Source organism: Triplophysa dalaica, chromosome 11 (assembly GCF_015846415.1).
Source record: "Triplophysa dalaica isolate WHDGS20190420 chromosome 11, ASM1584641v1, whole genome shotgun sequence".
NCBI lineage: Eukaryota > Metazoa > Chordata > Actinopteri > Cypriniformes > Nemacheilidae > Triplophysa > Triplophysa dalaica.
The window spans coordinates 18,363,612-18,384,751 of NC_079552.1; the positions used below are offsets into that span (position 1 = coordinate 18,363,612).

The 21,140-nt window shown below is 39.1% G+C and overlaps 1 protein-coding gene across 4 annotated transcripts in view; it reads right to left on the reverse strand.

The window, feature by feature from the left end:
• Positions 1 to 968: 968 nt before the first annotated feature.
• Positions 969 to 21,140, reverse strand: part of tjap1 (tight junction associated protein 1 (peripheral)) — a 136,246-nt gene continuing 116,074 nt past the window's right edge. For all 4 annotated transcript variants that reach the window (XM_056760123.1, XM_056760122.1, XM_056760121.1 and 1 more), the window contains 4 exons: positions 13,550 to 13,616; positions 8,023 to 8,130; positions 6,677 to 6,760; positions 969 to 4,190 (listed from right to left, as the gene is read on the reverse strand). In XM_056760123.1, the coding sequence (XP_056616101.1) occupies positions 2,766 to 4,190; positions 6,677 to 6,760; positions 8,023 to 8,130; positions 13,550 to 13,616 (1,684 nt within the window). In that variant the 3' untranslated portion in view covers positions 969 to 2,765. The remainder of the gene's footprint in view (positions 4,191 to 6,676; positions 6,761 to 8,022; positions 8,131 to 13,549; positions 13,617 to 21,140) is intronic.

Consider the following 21,140-nt stretch of genomic DNA (forward strand, 5'->3'; position numbering starts at 1 on the left):
TTATTGAGAAAGTAAATCAGATCCGTTTTGTTTTCATGTCAGCCGCTGATTGATCAATTTCAAAGGCTAATTTAAGACTCAATTTGACACGTTGTTGATGGTAACATGAAAGCTGCCATATTGATAAAAAACTAGGTTAACACAAAAGAAAACTGTTTTTCTGTCAGAGAGACATCAGCTTCATGCGCATGAGGATTTAGTGTTCAGTTGAAGGACAACCTTGACTTTTTTATTTATTCATTAAAGAGATTGCATGTCTATGTTTGCAACATCTGAAGAATCACCTTGGAATAAAGATGTGCACGTTTCTGATGTGCGCAATTAAATCTGGTATTAAAGTTGCAGGAGAGCAGAAGAAATAGCCTATTTATACACTCAGTGTATCAGAGACATGCACATCCCAGCCATTATTTCCCTTTTTTATTTGCACAAACTGTGCACCATCTGATGAGACCGTGAAATATTAAAGGCTGTATGCATCCACATGCGAGACCTTGACAGGCTGTACTCGAACTTTAAAGCATCACAGAGCTATTTTGGAACATTATCAGATGTGAATTATTCAGTAGGGTGGTTAGTTATACTTCAATTAATCATGGGCTATTAGTGGTACCCTCATATATTGTGAAAAAAAACTTATGCACCAAAGTGTATGACAAGAAAATGGTACATGTGAATATGGGAACCCTTCTGCCCTATACTGAGGAATGTTAAACTGAGCAGTTTTGTGGCAGACCAGCAATGTCGTGAATAAACAACAGGTTAATGTCCAGGAATACAGTTGAAACATAAAGCAATATGTTTCCATAAAGAAAACAAACAAAATCTAAGAATAATACATATACATCATCATCATCCTAGCCTTGGTATATGTTCTGCTGCACATCACTTACAATATAGTAATACTGCATGAAGTTCCTTATGGGAAAATAAAAATTAAATTGTAAAAAACACAAAACAAGCGGGACTTAAAAAGGCAGCATTGAGTTTAATAATCTCTAAAATACATAATCATCCAAAACAAAACAAAGGATGCTTAGGTCTGAAACTCAGAAAAGCTGACAAGTCACAAATTCAGTTAAAATTCTACTTAACCAGGCTTGAAATGAAATGACTCAAATTTAAGACTGGAATAAAGAAAACTTCTGTATGATGACCCCAAATCAAGAGAAATCTAGACAAAAATACACACAAAAACACATCAAATGATGGTGGGATGCACATTCCCCTTGAAATACACACAGCAGAAATAGATCATTTAAAAGAATAAAGAGGAACCTATAAGTGGATGCTACATAAAAACGACTACATTCCTTAAGATCAAACCATGGCTTTCCATGAAATTAAGAGTTTAAAACCAAACAAAAATCTATATGTGTCAACGCTTCTGGCCAAAATTGCTAATTTTGAGCTTAATGCAACATTCCTCATTTATATGTAAGCAAATTCATCAACAGATAGAATGCCTTGTTATCTTTTGAGTATTTTTTAACGTTACTATATGCATAGCTTGTTTCAATATCAACATTTCCACTGAAATGTGTTCCGTCAGCAGCGAGGGGATGCGCGGATTAATACACCCAAACATGAATTACCAATGACACATCAGAACAAAGTACTTTTACTCTTAAAAACTGATCATAATTTTTTTTTACTGAAATATTTTTTGACCCCAGCCATATGTTTTAAAATCCCCAAATACATCACGGATTGAATTTAATTTGAATGCATTCCATTAAAGTAAGCACTATTAACGTTATGGTTCGTATACTTTCCCATTTAATGATGATATTCTGATCTAATACACTTATGCTTTAAGTGAAATAACGGGACAGTTTAGACTCAACCATAAAGACAAATAAATACACAAAAAAAACTAAATATACCAAATCAAATTTAAATATCATTAGTCAAATGAAACAAATGAGAATACAAATTTAGGAAGTGTATCAGAGTACTCGTTCTTTAAAACAATATATCAATACAGTAAAATCAAAAACCTTACGTGATTCATATTGTTTACAACAGTAAAAAAGCTGTTGTGTGTTGAAATACAGTGGCAGATCGATAAAGAGAGGTAAAATTAGAGGTAAAGAATCCTCTTAGTTCGTACTGATTGAAAGCAGACTAAAGGAACAAGACGTCCTTTTAAAGGGTGATGGAGAGCCCCCTCTGTCAGAGCAAGGGTTAGGCACTGAAAATCGACAAGAGAATCCGTTACACTCCACTTTAACCCACAGACTACCTGACGGTATCTGCAAAGCTATGGTCGTTTGGTGTAATCACAATCTTTTGCAACGAAGGACTGGGATACTGGATATATGTCATCTGGGTTGAGAACTCTCCCTCGGCAAGAGTAACTGTAAAACATCCATTTACATCCCCGTGCGACACCACAGGGATCGGTCCTTGCCTAATTTAAAGGACTCTCAGAGGCTTAGTATGGCTATGTCCTGCTGACCTCAACTATGTCACGCCAAGCAGAGACATGTCTTGCAGTGGTGAAAGTTACCTTAACTCAGACATTCTGGAACGATCCCTCAAGTGGTTTCCTCTCGATGCATCCCGGATTCTGAGAGATACAGTAAGAAAGCTCCACGCATCAAAGAGAGAGGACAGCAGAGTTAGAATACAACAGCAGCATGATCAGGAATGGCTACAGCAATGCTGGTCGGATCCCTTCCTCTTGTGTTCGACCAGGACTAGTGATAGCCAGATGAAGAGCACTCAAGGTAAAGAACAAGAGAAGAGTGAGCCTGAAAGTCTCAGTCCAGCAGGTTTCCATGCTCTTGAGCTCTAGTAAGGCTGTCTTTGCGGTGCAAGTGGTGAACTCCCATCCTCTTGGGACTCTTCAGAGGTCTCGATGAGCCAGTCCGAGGGGGCTTGTCTGCAAAATCCTCCAGGGCGGCTAGGACCCTTGACCCAATGACAGGGAAGTCCAGGGGCAGAATATCTCGTTCTTCAGCAGAATTTCCCACTGAGCCGACATCTTCAGCAAACTCCTGACGCTTCATAGAAGCCGGACTGCTCTCGACGGTGACCATGGTGTCACCGCTAGCACCATCAGTGTCAAGGGGATCAAGGGTCATCAGTAGACGTTCACCCTCCTCTTGGCAAAAGTCCCCTCCGTACTGCGTCTTTTTGGCCCGGAGGTCTGCCAGGCTGCTGGTGTCTGTATCTAAACTGGACTCTCGGCTTGCTGTCCAGCTCTGTGCTGAAGATCCTTCCTCACCGTCGGAGTAAGCACCTCGGTGCACTCCTACCCCTGACTTTCCATTACGGCTCCTTTGGAGATCCTTAACCGTCTCGCTGCTGAAGGATGTACGGTTTACAAGGGTGCCGTCAGTGGATGGAGCCATTTTTTCAACGAACATGCGTTGCCAACTGGCCAGTAGGTCCTCCTCTGAACTACCTGAGCTGGCAAAGGCGCTTGGGGGTTGAGGAGGACTGCTAAAGGGGCTCGAATGACTGGACAGAGTGTCTGTGGCATCCATGTTCGGCGGTGAACGTTGGTGAGAAGCATGCCCTCCACCAGATGATGAGGACGTGCCAGAGCGCCAGCCACCATCGGATACAGCAGGGCTATTGGGCACGGTGCGCTGGCGCTCGGATGCTTCCTCCTCATTCTGCACAAGACTGAGAGAAATGGCCTGACGTGTGGCATACGTGCAGTTGGGCAACGGGCTGTTCTTGGGGATTTTCACTTTTTCGTCTGAGGAGAACTCGATTACTTTGCGACCGGGGTAAAGCGGGTGTGGGGGTGGAGGAGCTGGGTAGGGATTCAGCTTTTCAAAAGAAGGGGATGCACCATCTTCACCCGATGGACCGTCCAGACTGCCCTGGCTTTGACTCATACCGTTCACATGCTGATGATCAGAACTTGGTCTAGAATGAACAGGCCCCCCATTCTCACGTCCTCCACAGTCGTCCTGAGGTGCTGTCATGTCGACGTGTACAAATACGTCTTCGGCAGCTGGTCGACCGGCACTGCTGCTAGACTGGGCTGAGTTGAGCACCATGGGCTCCGGCTTCTCAAGAACACGAGCAATGACGGATGTGGGCACCACGTCTGCAGGAGTCAGACTGAGAGTGTCAGGCTCTTGTGCTTGAGCTCCCTGAGAGCCCTGTGCCTTGTTAGGCAAGTTGCTCTTCATGTGCTTGTTCACCATGTCCTGTAGCTCGTAAGGCAACTGAAAAACACCACAGAAACAAAATCAGAAACAAATGTCACAAGATTCACTTTACTACTTCTATTAAATTAGAGTTGTTGTTGAATTTCCATTTCTAGGGTCACATTAAATGTTAACCAGCCTCAGGTTGTATGTCTTTGGACGAGACATATATGCCATAAAACAAAAGTATATTTTGCTTGTTTTTTATGGTTATGGTTATACAGATTGGAACAACATGAAGGTGACAGAATACTTTTGGGGGGTTAACTACTCCTTTAGGCTAAACAGGTGTTCTGGCAATTGGACTCCTACTGTTACTATTATATCCTTGTAGCTTTCACACTTTGTGGATGAAAACCTCTCCTCTCTGTGATCTTAAAATCTTCTTACATGAAGAATTCAAAATTTATCCCGTGAACACTGGGATATAAAGGGGGTGTTTAGTCAGGCCTATCCACCATACATCACCAATGAAGGTCATGTCAGTCATGATCAAAAGCATCTTTTCATTAAATACTATCCAATGTATCTTCGCCCTGACACAGGACAGAAGAATAGCAAGTAAAAAGCTGACCTCAAATTAGCTTATTACTGAAGAGAGCCAAGACAGACAGAAAAAAGACAGACATAGAGACCAAAAGAAAAAAGCTAGGCAATGAGGACCTTAATGCCGTTTTACAGATTGGCATGCTTTGACGAAGCCAGGATGCATATTGATTTTTGGAAAAAAGACAGGGAAAATCAGTGATCACAAAGTCCCGTTCAGCTTTATGCTTTAACGATCCTGTGAGGCTGCAATTACCCACAAACCTTCACTTCCCCTGGGATTGGGGTACGGGAGAATCAATGCGTCCAGGCCGCACTCCTAAACATGACCCCTAAATCACGTTGATGTTCAACATATTCATTATGCCAGGATGTAGAGTTGAAAAATTAAGGTGACGGAACAAAATATTCATTATTTCTAAAAGTGAATGCTCACCCATACATGCCTGAAATGCCTTGTGTAACCACACACCCACAAATCCACGTTAGTTTGTGGTATGATTGAACCAAGACTGCCAAAATGTATACGCAAGTATGGTGGGCGTACATGTCAGTACAATTGCTTTGGAACCTGATGTTCCAAATATGGCAAGAGGTGTGACACTTCCGTCACATTTTTGCAGTATTCGACCAATCACTACGCACTGGTTAACTGGCCATTCATAGCACACCTCGCTTTTCAGAGTGATGACCTTTGTAAACAATCAGCGCGTTTCAGAAAGGCGGGGTAAGACACAGAGATACAAACATGCACGGTATGAGGAAAGTACCGCGTATTTGAACCTTAAATCGTGTATACACATTACATTAGATCCATAACAAACAATAATCATGGTCATTGGTTTAATATAAATGTCACCAAATCTTAAGACTTAATCTCATTGGTTGTCGCATGTCTTGTAATCCAGGGATTCAAACGGTGAGAACATTGTTGTTTCACAGCTCTACGAATCTAAACTCTTGAATCTTATTGGTTGATGCGTGTTTTGTAACCACTCGAACCAATGATATTCTAAAGATGAGATTCCTTGAGCAATATCAATTGTTTTTGCTAATAAATGTATCTATCGCATAATGAGACTCTAGAGATCTAGCCTTGCAGCTTTGTGGATTACTTTTATGATGGATATTATGCGTTTTTATCATGGGTCTCTATTCACTCGCATTACAATGCCAGAAACAGTCAGGATTTGATTACTACTCCACAAGACAGAAAGACATGTACACCTATGGCAAAAATGTCATTCTGAGCTGTTCCTGCCTTCATAAAAATGATAATTTTTCCTTTACTTTCGCCACATCTGTTTGAAACAATGAAACAGATTGGAATAATGATATAACTTACTCTTAACCAGAGATTTTGTTTATTTTTAACAAAAAGCGTTCCAGAATGAAGCTTTCAGAATCAGCAAGGAGTTCAAATGTCAGATGTGCAAACATCATTGTTCTCAATTGAGTTAAGATTTCATGTTTTTTGCTGAATAAAAGCACCCAGACAAACAGCCTGATAGAGGAGTTGAGCGTGGAGACCAGGCCACAGGTGCTCATGTCTTGGAGTGCTCAAACTTTTATTTTTTTAATAGCTGTTGTAAACCTCAGGCTACTTTCAAAACGAGTATTTCCTCTCTTGGTCCTTTTCTCTGTATCTCCATCTATGACTAATCCTCTCTGAAAAAAAATTATAAGCTCACATCTGTTACACAAAAGCCACTCTTTTATCAGGTCTTTATACTTACAGGCTCAGATTTTAGTTGGATGTATTTAAACGGATGTCATGATGTGCTGAAAGGAGCCCATAATGTAATACTGCACACGATCAATTGAACTAAAAGTGCAATAAACATGCAGGGGGTAAATGTGTATTACTTGTGAACTACAGGAGCTTTAATTTTGTGGCAGCGTCTGCACACCCAGATTCCGTTCGAGCATTGCAATGAGGAACAGAAGCCATTACTTACATCAGCAAACTTGTGGTTCCTAAAATGTGACTTGTTGCACTTCAACAGCTGCACGGCCAAATTACAGTCCTGTCGATAGCGTTCCTGCATGAGGGAAAATATACACCATAACAACAAGGAAACGATTAAGGAGATATGCAAAACACAGTTTTCTATAAAAAAGACAACATGTACACAGTAGCAGTCGAAACATATTGATCAAAAAGCTTTTGACTGGAAAAAAGATTTTTAACCAAAATTGCCCAAAAAGGGAATGATTCTCCTGACATGTTCCTCTGAGACAGGAACTATGATTGATGTGCAGACTATCTGAAGGAAATGAAGCACACGGTTTAAGTACAGCGATACAGACAGATATCAGTTTCTCCCGTACTATAATTAGTTCCCTGCGGCACCATTTCAAACTACCTGCATTCATAAGATGTGTAATTCCTCATGGGCTTACTTCAAATCTTAAAAACAAGTCGTCAGAATACCAATCTGTCCTCTACTGTCCTGTCCAGTCCAATATGTTGTAGATAACGCTTAAGGCTTGTAAAACCAAGTATATGTATTAAAAACTAAATATGACATACCGAACACACACATTTCAGATTCTTTCAGGTAAAAGAACAAATCATCCTCTCTGCCCTAACATTCTCTCTGCTATCTACCTTTCCCTAAACTTTCACTTAACATTACTTTTTGCAGTATTAAAATAAGAGCTTTCAAACGATTATTCGCGACAAATAGTATTCAAAATAAAAGTTTTTAAAGAATACAATAAGTCGTGAATAATCGTTTGACTGACCTAATTAAAATAATTGACTTCTTGCAAACAATTGCGCATGAGCATATTGCGATATTTTAATCATTTAAATATTTTTTGTATCTAGATAAATATAATGCAAGTAATTAGACACCTAAATAAAAAGTGCTTATTATTTTTTTCTGCCTTTCAAGTAAAACTGTAAATTTTATAATTATTGGATAACGATAATAATTATACTATAAATTCTACTGTGACTAACCAATACTGTTAGTTTAGGTCAGCTGTGGCACTGGTATATGTTCTTATTCTTTTATTAAGCATCTCGTTAGTAGCTCGTTAGCTCGTTAGTAGTTTTTTTATTGTTTTTTTTTCAATAAAAAAACAAGAGAAAAAGGATTAAGGAGATGCTGTGCACCTTCAGAAGGTAGATATCATTGATTGGCTTGCAGACTTATATAACAATAGGCTTATATGAAAGTTTAGTACAGATCCTCTGCATGCAACTTTCAATTTTCAGCTCCAGTGGTTATTAATCCCAGAAACATTGCAGCACTGATAACTCCTGTCCAAACACGTCTTAACCACACAAACGTACATTCAGTTCCTCCAGTTTATCGATAGTGTTTTTGGCATCCACCAGTTTATTCGTGAGCTCCACTATCTCCTGATCCATGGTCTTCTTGTCTCTTTCCACTTTACGGAGCTGTTGAGGAAAAAAAAGACAGTGTTAAAATAAATGTAACACTTCAAACATAGTCAGAAGGAGTTTAACTGCTTGCTATTGCTATTCACACAAGGATTGCAAACAAAAACAGTTGACTTTTCCTTCAATTCTTATTTAATTGCTGATAAGGCAATAAACAAGAATCAGCGATCCGTGGGGGTTGGGAATGTGGCTGAGGCAAGGCAGATTAACTGCACATCCGATAAACCCAACCAATAAAGGAGCCGAGGAGTCAAGATTCATTTTGTTGAATCTTAGCGCAAATAAGCATCAGCGTCTTTCTTTCTCTCCGTCTCCAATTATTCTGTCCTTTAATAAACCAATGTTTAACAAAAGGAATCGTTGATTGGAATCTAAATAAAAAATATATAAAAGGATCCTTTTCCTTTCTTATGGATCCGATTCCAGAATTGGAATTGAATTCGATTCCCAAACCTATTCACATGCATCATTCACATCTTTTGTCCGAGTTGAGACAAAAGAACAAAAATATAAACTTTGGCCAGCCATGTTAACATCCCAAATGTCTCCTTTCTGACTTTGTGTTTTTCACTGCGGGGTGCGCGTGTTATATGAGGGCACTACACCACAGTAGTGACGCGAAGGCTGAAAAGTCTTAGTACTGCAATTACTGAACAAAAGCTTTTGAAAAATCTTTCAAGAGAACACGATTACCCAAAGCACTGCTACTCTAGATATACTTCAGCTCTGTCGAAGAGATACAGAGAAAGATGCTGAGAGACGTTGAGACAAACTGTGACCCTTCATCTGGAAGTTGCCATGTCCATATCAAAGTAATTATCTTTATGGTCACCGATTGACTGAAGTGCACAATGTGGACCGAAAAAAGAGAGTAAGGGAGCCTTTGTGTGCAAAGCAGAGTCCAAATAAAACAGAGGCAATGCAGTAGCCAGTATAATATGACGCACAGCATACACCAGATGACTGTCAGGCAATATCAGGGAACAGGGATAGAAAGAGGTAGAGGATGAGTTAAAAATATAAATCATATACAAACCATCCGAAGATGTTTTTGAGTGGTTAAAATACAAACAGTTGCTTATGGTAGATTACTCTTAAAGGTATCGTGATTCAGTATATATTTTATTCTAGATACTGTATTAACACAATATTAAGTGCAGAGCACTTTCTTTGTACGAAAGGTACGGAGGTAAGATGGCATCATATTTACATTACATTCGGTTTACCTTGTCACCCTGGTGTTCTGTGCCGCCTAAATGTAAATAAAAAGGGCGGCACAAACGCATCCATTGCTGCTTATGATTTGCCATATGTGACTCCATATGTCGTCTTAATTTTGATTTAATCTGAATCGTTATGTTGTTTCAATGACGTCGCATTAACCCTCTGTAAGCTTAGCTGATGGCCTTGTGGACATCGCTTACATTTGGAACAACCCAACAAACAGTGAGTCCTGAATTCACACATGCGTATTTTGCATTGAAGCTATTCTTGGTATTTTAAGGTCGTGCATTTTAACCACTTTGTCAAACATTTGATGACATCTATCCCACAATCCCCATGCACAGGCACAGACACCGGCATGACCACAGCCATCTACTGCAGGAAAAGAGGACACGAGACTGATGCACAGAGTCATGGAAAGGTAACCACGGTGACACATGTGCGAAGGGAAGAGATGGACAGAAGGAAAGGGATAAATAGAAATGGAACGAAAACGCAACTGCGTAGACCCAGGTTTGACTGATGGCAGCCTGAAGAAGATGATGAATATGATGATGGTGAAATACCCAAGTCACGAGGCAGCAAGAGGGGAGGGGGAAGAGAGAGAAAGAAAGAGATTTAATTAAGAGTTCTTAGATTTGTAGGTTTTAACCTGTTTTTCTGGAAGTATTAAGGCGGAGTACAAAGAACAGAAAGAAAAACAGCCCAGAGAGGACAGTGGTTCATTCAGTTTGTCAGCAGTTAACAGAAGATACAGTCCCTGACACCAAAACCAGGTGGACAATTACAGTGATATGGATGTGACATTTTCAGTCAAAACTTGATTTGTTTATATTTTACAAACCCCCGATAATGGAGTTCAGACATCAGAAAAAAGCAACGAGAAAAATGCATGCATTATGGATGTGACAATAAGGACGCTTTTAGGATTTCTGCCAATTGTGAAAATGTGCAAACCATTGCAAGTGCAAACATTATTTTATTTTATCTCAAGGTTGACATTTGCATCGAATTTCTCGGGTTATTATTGGTTATTATGAACCAAAAGCTATTATACACGAGAACTGTCAGTGAAAGATAATTGGTGTTTATTATAATATAAATAAGATGAAACTAAAAATGTGTAAAAATGATAAAAATGGCTTTAGTATCCACATTTTTAATGTATGTCGGGTGGTATGATTTAATTCATGTGTTAAGCTTGACTACATTTACATTTACATTTACATTTAGGCATTTGGCAGACGCTTTTATCCAAAGCGACTTACATTGCTTTATCCTATACATTTTACATAGGTATTTGCAATCCCCTGGGATCGAGCCCACAACCTTGCGTTGTTAATGCAATGCTCAAGAGTTGACCACAAACTATGAACTGTTAAAACAAATTAAAATGAAAGAGTTGCTTTTTAATTTATTTTTGTTTATATTTATATAAGTGAAACAAATAGAGCAGGTTTTAAAACTATAATATAATCTAGAATTTTCTCTGTGAGTTTTGCGCAGTACACACAATAACTGCTAAACAGGTGTTTCATCCAATCAGAATCCGGAACCTGAACTGTCCGTTTTATAATAGTCTTTCAGAAAATTCTGTTGTAAATCTTAAACAAAGATTTTCACATTCCTGTATGCTGATTGTATTTGGAGAGATGAAGCTGATAAAACTGGGATGGTGTCCTGAGAACACCGTATGAGGAGGCAAAGGACAGCAGGGATAATCCCCGCTACCAGAGATTACAGGCAAGAATGCCACCTGTTTCACCTGTGATTGGTAAAACTCTAAGCGGGGTTCATGGATATGAGATTTCATCATAAAGGCGCCACTGGAATCTAATTGAGAATACACACAATTCTTTATGAGCTAAAGATGTCCTCTTACAGGCATGCAGTGGTCAGATGTGATTAAGAGTCTGTCTCTCATTCTGAAATCCACCATCTTAAGTTTCCAAGTCACGTTAAATTACTCTCAAGATAATTTCACACGCCACCAAAGAATGATAAGAGATTCCTAAAACAACTTATTATAGATGAGTGTTTGATTAAATTTTTATTTGAGGGGAACTGAAGCAGGGCAGAGTCTGGGGAAAATTAAGATGCATACCGAGCTTTAATGAAATATGAAACCCTTTAACAATTTATTCCAACAACCAGTTATGAAAAATATTTTAATCAATGTTTGATAAATGACGTTCTGTTTTTGTGATGTGGAATCACATTTAAATAATCTTTAAATTACATATTCGTCCTAAGTGAATGTCTGATGAAGGAGTTCTAACGTGTACGAAAGATATGATGATGTATTTCCAGTTTTTCAAACAGCAAGAGAACCTTAAAGGCACATTTCACCCAATAATGAAAATTCTGTCATCAATTATTCGCCTTCGGAATGTTCCAAAGCTGAATTTTTTTTTTGGTCTAGTAAGCATAAAGTAAGATTTTGGAATAATGTCCGTAACAAAACAGATACCATCCCCCATTTACCGCCATAGTTCTATGGGAGTCAATAAACTTAAGGTAATTAAATGATTACAGAATTTTCTTTTTGGGGTGAACTATCCCATAAAGGACATTTATATATTGGATTGGATCAGCTTTGATGATGTTGATTGTTCCGTTTTTCTGGAGGATTGTTCCAGGATATTATTTTATCCTTGTAGTTGTTTAGTAGAAAAACTGGTAAGAAAGGAAATTCTCATCAATTCAAAGCTTACAGAGAAAAAACACATGCTGGGTTGTAATGCTGTCAGTATACCAGACTGATCCGTCACAAAGCCCTTAACCGTGACCATCACAACCAGAGCAGCCATTCAGAATGCAGCATGTGTTTGTTTATTGAACAAAAGAAAACATCAATGGCAGATCAATCCTATTTAAAGGGGAATGGGGAGGTTTATTTGATTTTAAGGGACTGAATTTTAAACAGAACTCGGCTAACAGCGACACACAGCAGTATAACAACACTCAAATATTAACATAAACATTATAGGAATAAACTGACTGTGCTTAAGGCTTGTGGGTATATTTTAGAAAAAACTTTTCTTTATCGCTTTCATTGTTCGGTGCATTTTTGCCTTTTTAATATACTGATATTTTTAGCCAAGCTGTCAGTGGAACTCACTTGTACATTAATAGTATATTATCTTAGAACAGCGGTAATGTGTGGCAAGATTATAGTCCCCCTGTGGTGAAAAATAAATGGTCTTTTCACAATTTTTTTTTGGCAAATTCATCAGTCAACACCATTTAAGTATTTTCTCCATAAAAGACCAAAAATGCAGATTGAGTTCACCTCTTTTCTCACAATTATGTTGTAACCAATCACATCATACAGCTGCCGAGTGGATCAGGAGGTGCGAACTGGTGTGGCTGAGTGAAGCTGACTAATTGTTATATTCATACCTCAGCTTATATCAAATACATTTACATTTATTCATTTGGCAGATGCCTTTTATCCAAAGCCACTTACAAGTTGGAGAGCATATAACATACAGCAAGGGTGTTGTTACATTCAAGCTATTAAAACAAGACAAAGTTATTTTCACTGATCATCAGAAGGACATATTTAAAAAAAGTCAAATTAAATTATCGACAACAGGAGGACTTTAATTCCAATAGACCTATTTCACAGCGTGACGTGTACAAACCGCAAGAAGGGTAAACGCTTGTCTGGTCAATGCTCCAGCTCCATTCACTACTCAGAACAATTGCGGAGACCACAATAAGTTAGGCATGTAGCGCTCAGTTTATGCTGATTTTTCTAACATATATCAGACCTTGATAATAAATAAATAGCTCAAAAAACAATGTATTTGTAATGTTTGTTTCCCTATTTTTACATCTCGCAGTAAACCATGAATAAATCGGACAACATATGCTACTTTTGTTTTGGTAAATAAATTAATGCCTGTGAGAAAACAAGCTGAATGATTGACTGGTTATGGCAGCAGTGCGGCCAGAAAAAGTTTTCCCGTACTTCTGGTCTCTGTCGCCATTTTGTGAAATAGGTGTATCATGACATTCACCAATAACTCTGCATGGCTGATATGAGATCATACATTTACTCGATTTTCTATAACTACAACAAAATCATGGGGATCGATGTATTTTTTAAGCATTCACAAAAGTGAAAATCAGGTGTAATATGTGTGCAGCTTTAGAAAGTGAACATGAAGTGGATGTTAGAGATTACCAGGGCGTGAAGTTTCTCCTCTAGGTCCTGATTAGCTCTCTGAGATGCTGTGTAGCTGTTCTGAAGTCTGTTGAAAATCAAAACAAAAGCATTTATAAAACTTAATGAAAACATATAATGTACAATTCATCCTGATGCGGTGTGAGGTAATGTGACAACGCCAAACAATGCAGGAAAACACAACAGAAAAATTCTGTGCTGGGAAACTTTATTGCGTCCCATGACACCGGTCCAGTTCTGCGAAGTGTGCTGGGACTCAAAAATCTTTACAAGTTATTGCATTAATAAGAGCTCATATTTCAAGCACAAAGTTGCAAGAGTGTGGGTCTGATGTTACATCAACGACATGAAATCCTCAAGCAGTCGGAACGTCAATGCAGGTTACAGAAGATGTCAGAAGAGACGCTTAAGGAACAGACATTTTCATCACGAAAAGGCATTACATTTCTCCTTCATTTGCAAGTCTTGAACAGGAAAATTTCAAGTTTGATAAATTAGCTTGGCAGGAAACAAAGACATTTTTTATATTGGGATTTATTTGAGTTTATGTATTTCCAAACCAATAGCTTTGACACCATAATGGTAGAACATTAGGCATTTCATTTTTAACCTCAAAATGTTTGTTAGCTTTACAAGACACATTTATTAAAGTGCATATTCAGTCACCATCTATCAAAACAATAGAGATTATCAGCTGCGTTTTAATACCGTGTTACACCTACTTCTGACTGTCAATGGGCTGTTTACTGTTGTCAAATAATGTTAAGTTGTAATGGTCCTGTGTATGAAATTTAATGGTATGAAGCAGTGAGGCTGTGAATTGCATCCAATGGCTAAGTCCACCCCTCACCCCTCCCTTTGGAAGCACTATGGTGGCTGACACAGAACTAAGATGACGTCAGGTTTTTGCTTCTTTGCTGAAGGAGATGTAGTATTATACGCACTCTGTAGAGCAGTTTGTCCGTTTTAGGGCTACTGTAGAAACATGGTGAATTTCCTGTAAGTGGACCCGCGGTGTACGTAGATAAAAGAACAAGCTTCATTATATAAGGTCTTTATACACCTACAAAGACATAGTTATGTATATTATATTGCATTTTACTGAATATATCCTCCAAAAGGACACACTGGAACTTTAATTTGTGTTAACTTGCATCAACTTGTGTTATCAATTGATTTTATACATAAATCGCAGCGGGTTTCAACATGACTCATCATACCTCAAGCTGTTGTTCTACACAGACGACAGACATTCATTGATAAATACAGCACTCATTCAGAAGTATGGTCATATTTCCTTGGGTAAGTAATACTATATGCCTGCTTAATTCACCTTTAACCCTAACAGCTATTTAGAGAGCAGAGAGAGCTATAAAGTAAACCTCAAGGGATGTGGGGGTTAACTATGAAGTGACATCACTGTCACTTTCAGCAAAGTCAGACGGTTTCCTCCAGATGGATATAGCCAAAACAGGACACAGCGGATAACTTCAGTGCTGAGTTTCGATCAACAGGCGTATATGTGACTGTGTGTATGAAGGGATGATAAGCAGAGGCGGCATAGGATGGGTTCATTGGTTAATGGAACAAATACATTTAGGCGTAACAATAACACAATCATGCAACTGTTTGCAATCATGCAGAAAAGTACTTTCCCCATTCGTGATATTTATATATAAAGTGGGGTAGTGTTCTGGGTTTCGGAAGGAACCGGCTAGCTCTGACCCCGATCCCCGGAGAGCGCGCCAAACACGCATACTCTGCCAACCTTTATTATGTGCATAGGTGAACTCGTGAATACAGCAATGAACCTACACATAGGCTACTGTAGCGTCCATATGGTGTATGGTTTTGTCATTAGCCTAATTCACAAGTTTCTGTTAAGAAAAAATTGCATATCCACTAACAGAATGTTCGAGTCCTTTCACTACGGGTCCTTCACTAGCCTAATCATTCATTCTAACGTTATAACCAAAAGCAAACTAATCAATGCTATGCTCTTCTGTTTTTTGTATTGAAATAAAATTAGCAACAAACGTGCTTATTTCAGACCACGACGTGTTCCCAGACAAATCAGAACGTTGAATATATTCACAATTGGCGAGAACTCCATATAGCCTACACTGTTGTAGTTTTTTTCAATTCTGTAACAATAACCTAAACTAAGCTAGCACCCGCACTCCACGTATAAAAACAACACAACCTCTGATTTGCCATGGCTGGCATAACAATCCGCTTTACCTGCTCTTAAGATGCTCTTCTCTTTGCTGTAAACTGGAGAGCTTCTCTTCCAGTTAAATCAGATTTATTTTAAGTAATGTTTTATTGAGTTCATCGCTATCTGAAAGTCACATTTTTTTACACTGAAGTATTTGAAAAGTTCGACTGAGCAGGCAACCACCAACTCACAGACTTAAGCCCATTGCACATTGAGTCCGAAATTTGAGTCCGAAATTTTTGCACGTTAAAAAATACTTACAACCTCACTTTATGTCAATCACATTTACACACTGCCTCCGACATTTTAGTCAGACATAAAAGAATTGGATGGGTTTCGATATTCTGCTTTTTTGAAAATTTCAGACTGTATGTTCATGCATTACGCTCTCAGGCGTCCTGTCAGTTGGTAATATCTAGAATTTCAAAATCAAGTGCAGGTGGTAGATCCTTTTCTTATCTTGCGCCTAAACTTTGGAATATTTTTCCCTGTACTGTCCGGGAGGCAGACACACTCTGTCAGTTTAAATCTAGACTAAAGACGCATCTTTTCAATCTTGCATACGCTACACTTCCATAATATTAATCCTCAGAGGATTTAGGCTGCATTATTTAGATCAACCGGAACCAGGAACACATCCAACAAAAACGGATGTACTTGTTGCATCAAAGAGTGCAGAATAGTACTCTACTCTCAGCCAGTCTTGTCTCTTTGTTCCAAGGTTACCGCAGGATGCAGTTCATGCCCAGACCTGATGGCAGAGTGGAGAATGGGAAGCGGTGACCTGACAAAAGCTGAGATGATAGAGCTGGATAAAGGACACAGCGACCTGACACGATTTTACAACAAAATTTCAAATGCTATTGATAATCTTAAATCTATAATTTACCTTATTAGTAAGTTTATTTATTTTTTATTTAGCCTTGTTGTGCAAGCACTGTTGAGCTTGTGCAGAGGCAGAAGCTTTACCAGAGGGGAACTGGAATCCCCTGGTTGGGCCTGGGTTCTCCTGAGTTTTTTTTTTCTCGATTGGAGTTTTGGGTTCCTCGCCACCGTTTGCATACTGTTTTGCACTATTTGCCTGGCTGGGGGGGCTAATTTAGAAATCAGAAGTTAGACATAATTAATATTGCATATAAGGTTCTCTGTGGTTCTCTCTCCTTTATCTTAAATTTGTGCTTTCACTGTGGATGTGTGCAAGTGTGTGTGCGTCTATGTCGATGTGTGTAAGTATGTATGCAATTGTCTGTCTTTTGTGGTTTCACCTTTTTCTTGTTTTTACAGGTACATGACTTTAGTTGTTTTACTTGTAGTCAATATGTCTCATGTACAGCAGCTTTGTAACAATGAAAATAGTAATAAGCGCTATGTAAATATAGTTGAGTTGAGTTGATAACAGATGCCAATGTACAGTCAGGTCCATAAATATTGGGACATCGACACAATTCTAACAGTTTTGGCTCTATACACCACCACAATGGATTTCAAATGAAACGAACAAGATGTGCTTTAACTGCAGACTGCCAGCTTTAATTTGAGGGTATTTACATCCAAATTACAACAGTTTGCATATGTGTCTCCCACTTGTTAAGGGACCAAAAGTAATGGGACAGAATACTAATCATAAATCAAACTTTCACTTTTTAATCATGGTTGCAAATCCTTTGTAGTCAATTACAGTCTGAAGTCTGGAACGCATAGACATCACCAGACGCTGGGTTTCATCCCTGGTGATGCTCTGCCAGGCCTCTACTGCAACCGTCTTCAGTTCCTGCTTGTTCTTGGGGCATTTTCCCTTCAGTTTTGTCTTCAAGCAAGTGAAATGCATGCTCAATCGGATTCAGGTCAGGTGATTGACTTGGCCATTGCATAACAGTTCACTTCTTTCCCTTCAAAAACTCTTTGGTTGCTTTTGCAGTATGCTTTGGGTCATTGTCCATCTGCACTGTGAAGCGCCGTCCAATGAGTTCTGAAGCATTTGGCTGAATATGAGCAGATAATATTGCCCGAAACACTTCAGAATTCATCCTGCTGCTTTTGTCAGCAGTCACATTATTAATAAATACAAGAGAACCAGTTCCACTGGCAGCCATACATGCCCACGCCATGACACTACTACCACCACCATGCTTCACTGATGCGGTGGTATGCTGAAGATCATGCGCAGTTCCTTTTCTTCTTCATACTCTTCTCTTCCCATCACTCTGGTACAAGTTGATCTTGGTCTCATCTGTCCATAGGATGTTGTTCCAGAACTGTGAATGCTTTTTTTAGATGTCGTTTGGCAAACTCTAATCTGGCCTTCCTGTTTTTGAGGCTCACCAATGGTTTACATCTTGTGGTAAACCCTCTGTATTCACTCTGGTGAAGTCTTCTCTTGATTGTTGACTTTGACACACATACACCTACCTCCTGGAGAGTGTTCTTGATCTGGCCAACTGTTGTGAAGGGTGTTTTCTTCTTTCCGGGTCTTTTGGTGTTGCTGAGCTCACAGGTGCGTTTCTTCTTTTTAAGAATGTTCCAATCTGTTGTTTTGGCCACGCCTAATGTTTTTGCTATCTCTCTGATGGGTTTGTTTTGTTTTTTCCGCCTAATGATGGCTTGCTTCACTGATAGTGACAGCTCTTTGGATCTCATCTTGACAGTTGACAGCAATAGATTCCAAATGCAAATAGCACACTTGAAAAGAACTCTGGACCTTTTTTCTGCTCATTGTAATTGGGATAGTGAAGGAATAACACACACCGGCCATGGAACAGCTGAGAAGCCAATTGTCCCATTACTTTTGGTGCCTTATCAAGTGGGAGGCACATATGCAAACTGTTGTAATTCCTACACCGTTCACCTGATTTGCATGTAAGTACCCTCAAATTAAAGCTGAAAGTCTGCAGTTAAAGCACATCTTGTTCGTTTCATTTGAAATCCATTGTGGTGATGTATAGAGCCAAAAATGTTAGAATTGTGTCAATGTCCCAATATTTATGGACCTGCCTGTATAACATCCAAAAATATGTACAGTTGTGTTCAAAATTATTCAACCCCCAATGCTGTAAATGGTTTTAGGGAATTTAGTGTACATTTGTAATTGTATTCAGAATGAAATCCTACAAGGACTTCTTAAAGAACCATATGCAACTAAAATGACATCAATTAGTTTTGTAATACAGTAGTAAATGTTTCTTTTGTGAATTCTTCATTGACATAATTATTCAACCCCTTAAAGACTACCACTCTGAAGAACAGAGGTTCAATGAAGTGTTTTCAATCAGGTATTGAAAACACCTGTGGATATCAGGGAGCAGCAATAAAGCCTAATAAGCACCAATTAGGCAGCTTTAAAATGACTGTGATACTCAGCTCCTTCTAGACATTTACTGGTGTGGTTACAAACATGGTGAGGTCAAGAGAATGGTCCAGGAAGACAAGAGAACAGGTGATTACTCTTCACAGGAAGGGCAATGGCTATAAGAAGATTGCAAAGATGTTAAACATACCAAGAGACACCATAGGAAGCATCATTCGCAAATTCAAGGCAAAGGGCACTGTTGAAACGCTACCTGGTCGTGGCAGAAAGAAGATGCTGACTTCGACTGCTGTGTGCTACCTGAAGCGTAGAGTGGAGAAAAGTCCCCGTGTGACTGCTGAGGAACTGAGAAAAGATTTGTCAGATGTGGGTACTGAAGTTTCTGCTCAGACAATACGGCGCACCCTGCGTAATAAAGGCCTCCATGCCAGAACTCCCAGGCGCACCCCCTTGCTGTCCCCAAAGAATAAGAAGACAGAAGTTTTGGGATAGTGTTCTGTGGACTGATGAAACAAAATTAGAACTGTTTGGGCCCATGGATCAACGCTATGTTTGGAGGAGGAAGAACAAGGCCTATGAAGAAAAGAACACCTTGCCTACTGTGAAGCATGGCGGGGGTCAATCATGCTTTGGGGCTGTTTTGCTTCTGCAGGTACTGGGAAGCTTCAGCGTGTGCAAGGTACCATGAATTCTCTTCAGTACCAGGAGATATTGGATGATAATGTGATGCAGTCCGTCACAAACCTGAGGCTTGGAAGACGTTGGACCTTTCAACAGGATAATGATCCCAAGCATACCTCCAAGTCCACCAGAGCATGGTTGCAGATTAAAGGCTGGAACATTTTGAAGTGGCCATCGCAGTCACCAGACTTAAATCCGATTGAGAACCTCTGGTGGGACTTAAAGAAAGCAGTTGCAGTGCGCAAGCCTAAGAATGTGACTGAACTGGAGGCTTTTGCCTATGATGAATGGGCGAAGATACCCGTAGATCGCTACAAGACACTTGTGTCAAGCTATGCTTCACGTTTAAAAGCTGTTATAACTGTAAAAGGATGTTGTACTAAGTACTAAGATTGAATGTCACTTGGGGGTTGAATAAAACTGATAATGATGTGAGCTCAGAAAAGACATTTGTGGTTATTTCATTATAAATGTTGTTATATTTGTCTGACCTACACGTGCCTCTTTGATTTAATTGTAAGCAGGATGACTGAATGATCATAATCAATGTCAAACCGACCAAAACAATCAATTTCAGTGGGGGTTCAATAATTTTGAACACAACTGTATTTTTTTTTATTGATTTCGGATGATATTCGCTTTGGAACTCACCCATGGATGCCATTTTTGTATCTCTTTCTTATTATAGAATCATGAACACTGACCTTAACTGAAGCAAGAGAGGCCTGCAGTTCTTTAGATGTTGTTCTATAATCTTTTATGTCCTCCTGGACGAGTCGTCGTTGTGCTCTTGGAATAATTCTGGTAGGCCGGCCAGTCCTGGGACGGTTTACAACTGTTCCATACTTTCTCCATTTGTGGATAATGGCTCTCACTGTGGTTCGCAGTAGTCCTAAAGCCTTAGAAATGCCTTTGTAACCCTTTCAAGACTGATACATTTCAATTACTTTGTTTCTCATCTGTTCTTGAATTACTTTAGATCGCGGCATAATGTGTTGCTATTTGAGATCTTTTAGACTACTTCAGTGTGTCAGACAGGTTCTACTTCCTAGTGATTTCTTGATTTAACAGGTCTGGCAGTAATTAGGCTTGAGTGTGTCTAGTATAATTTAACACAGTTATTCAATTCATCACAGTTAATTAATGATTTACCAAGGGGGGGGATTAATTTCTCACATAGGGTCAGACATGATTGGATTGTTTTTTCCCTTAATAAATAAAACCATCATTTAAAAAATGTATTTTGTATTTACTCTGGTTTTCTTTGAGTAATATAAAAATTAGTTTGATGATCGCAATCATTTTAGCATGACACGTATGCAAAAAAACTAACAATCCGGAAGGGGGCAAATACTTTTTCACAACACTGTATGAGCGAGCAAAAATAT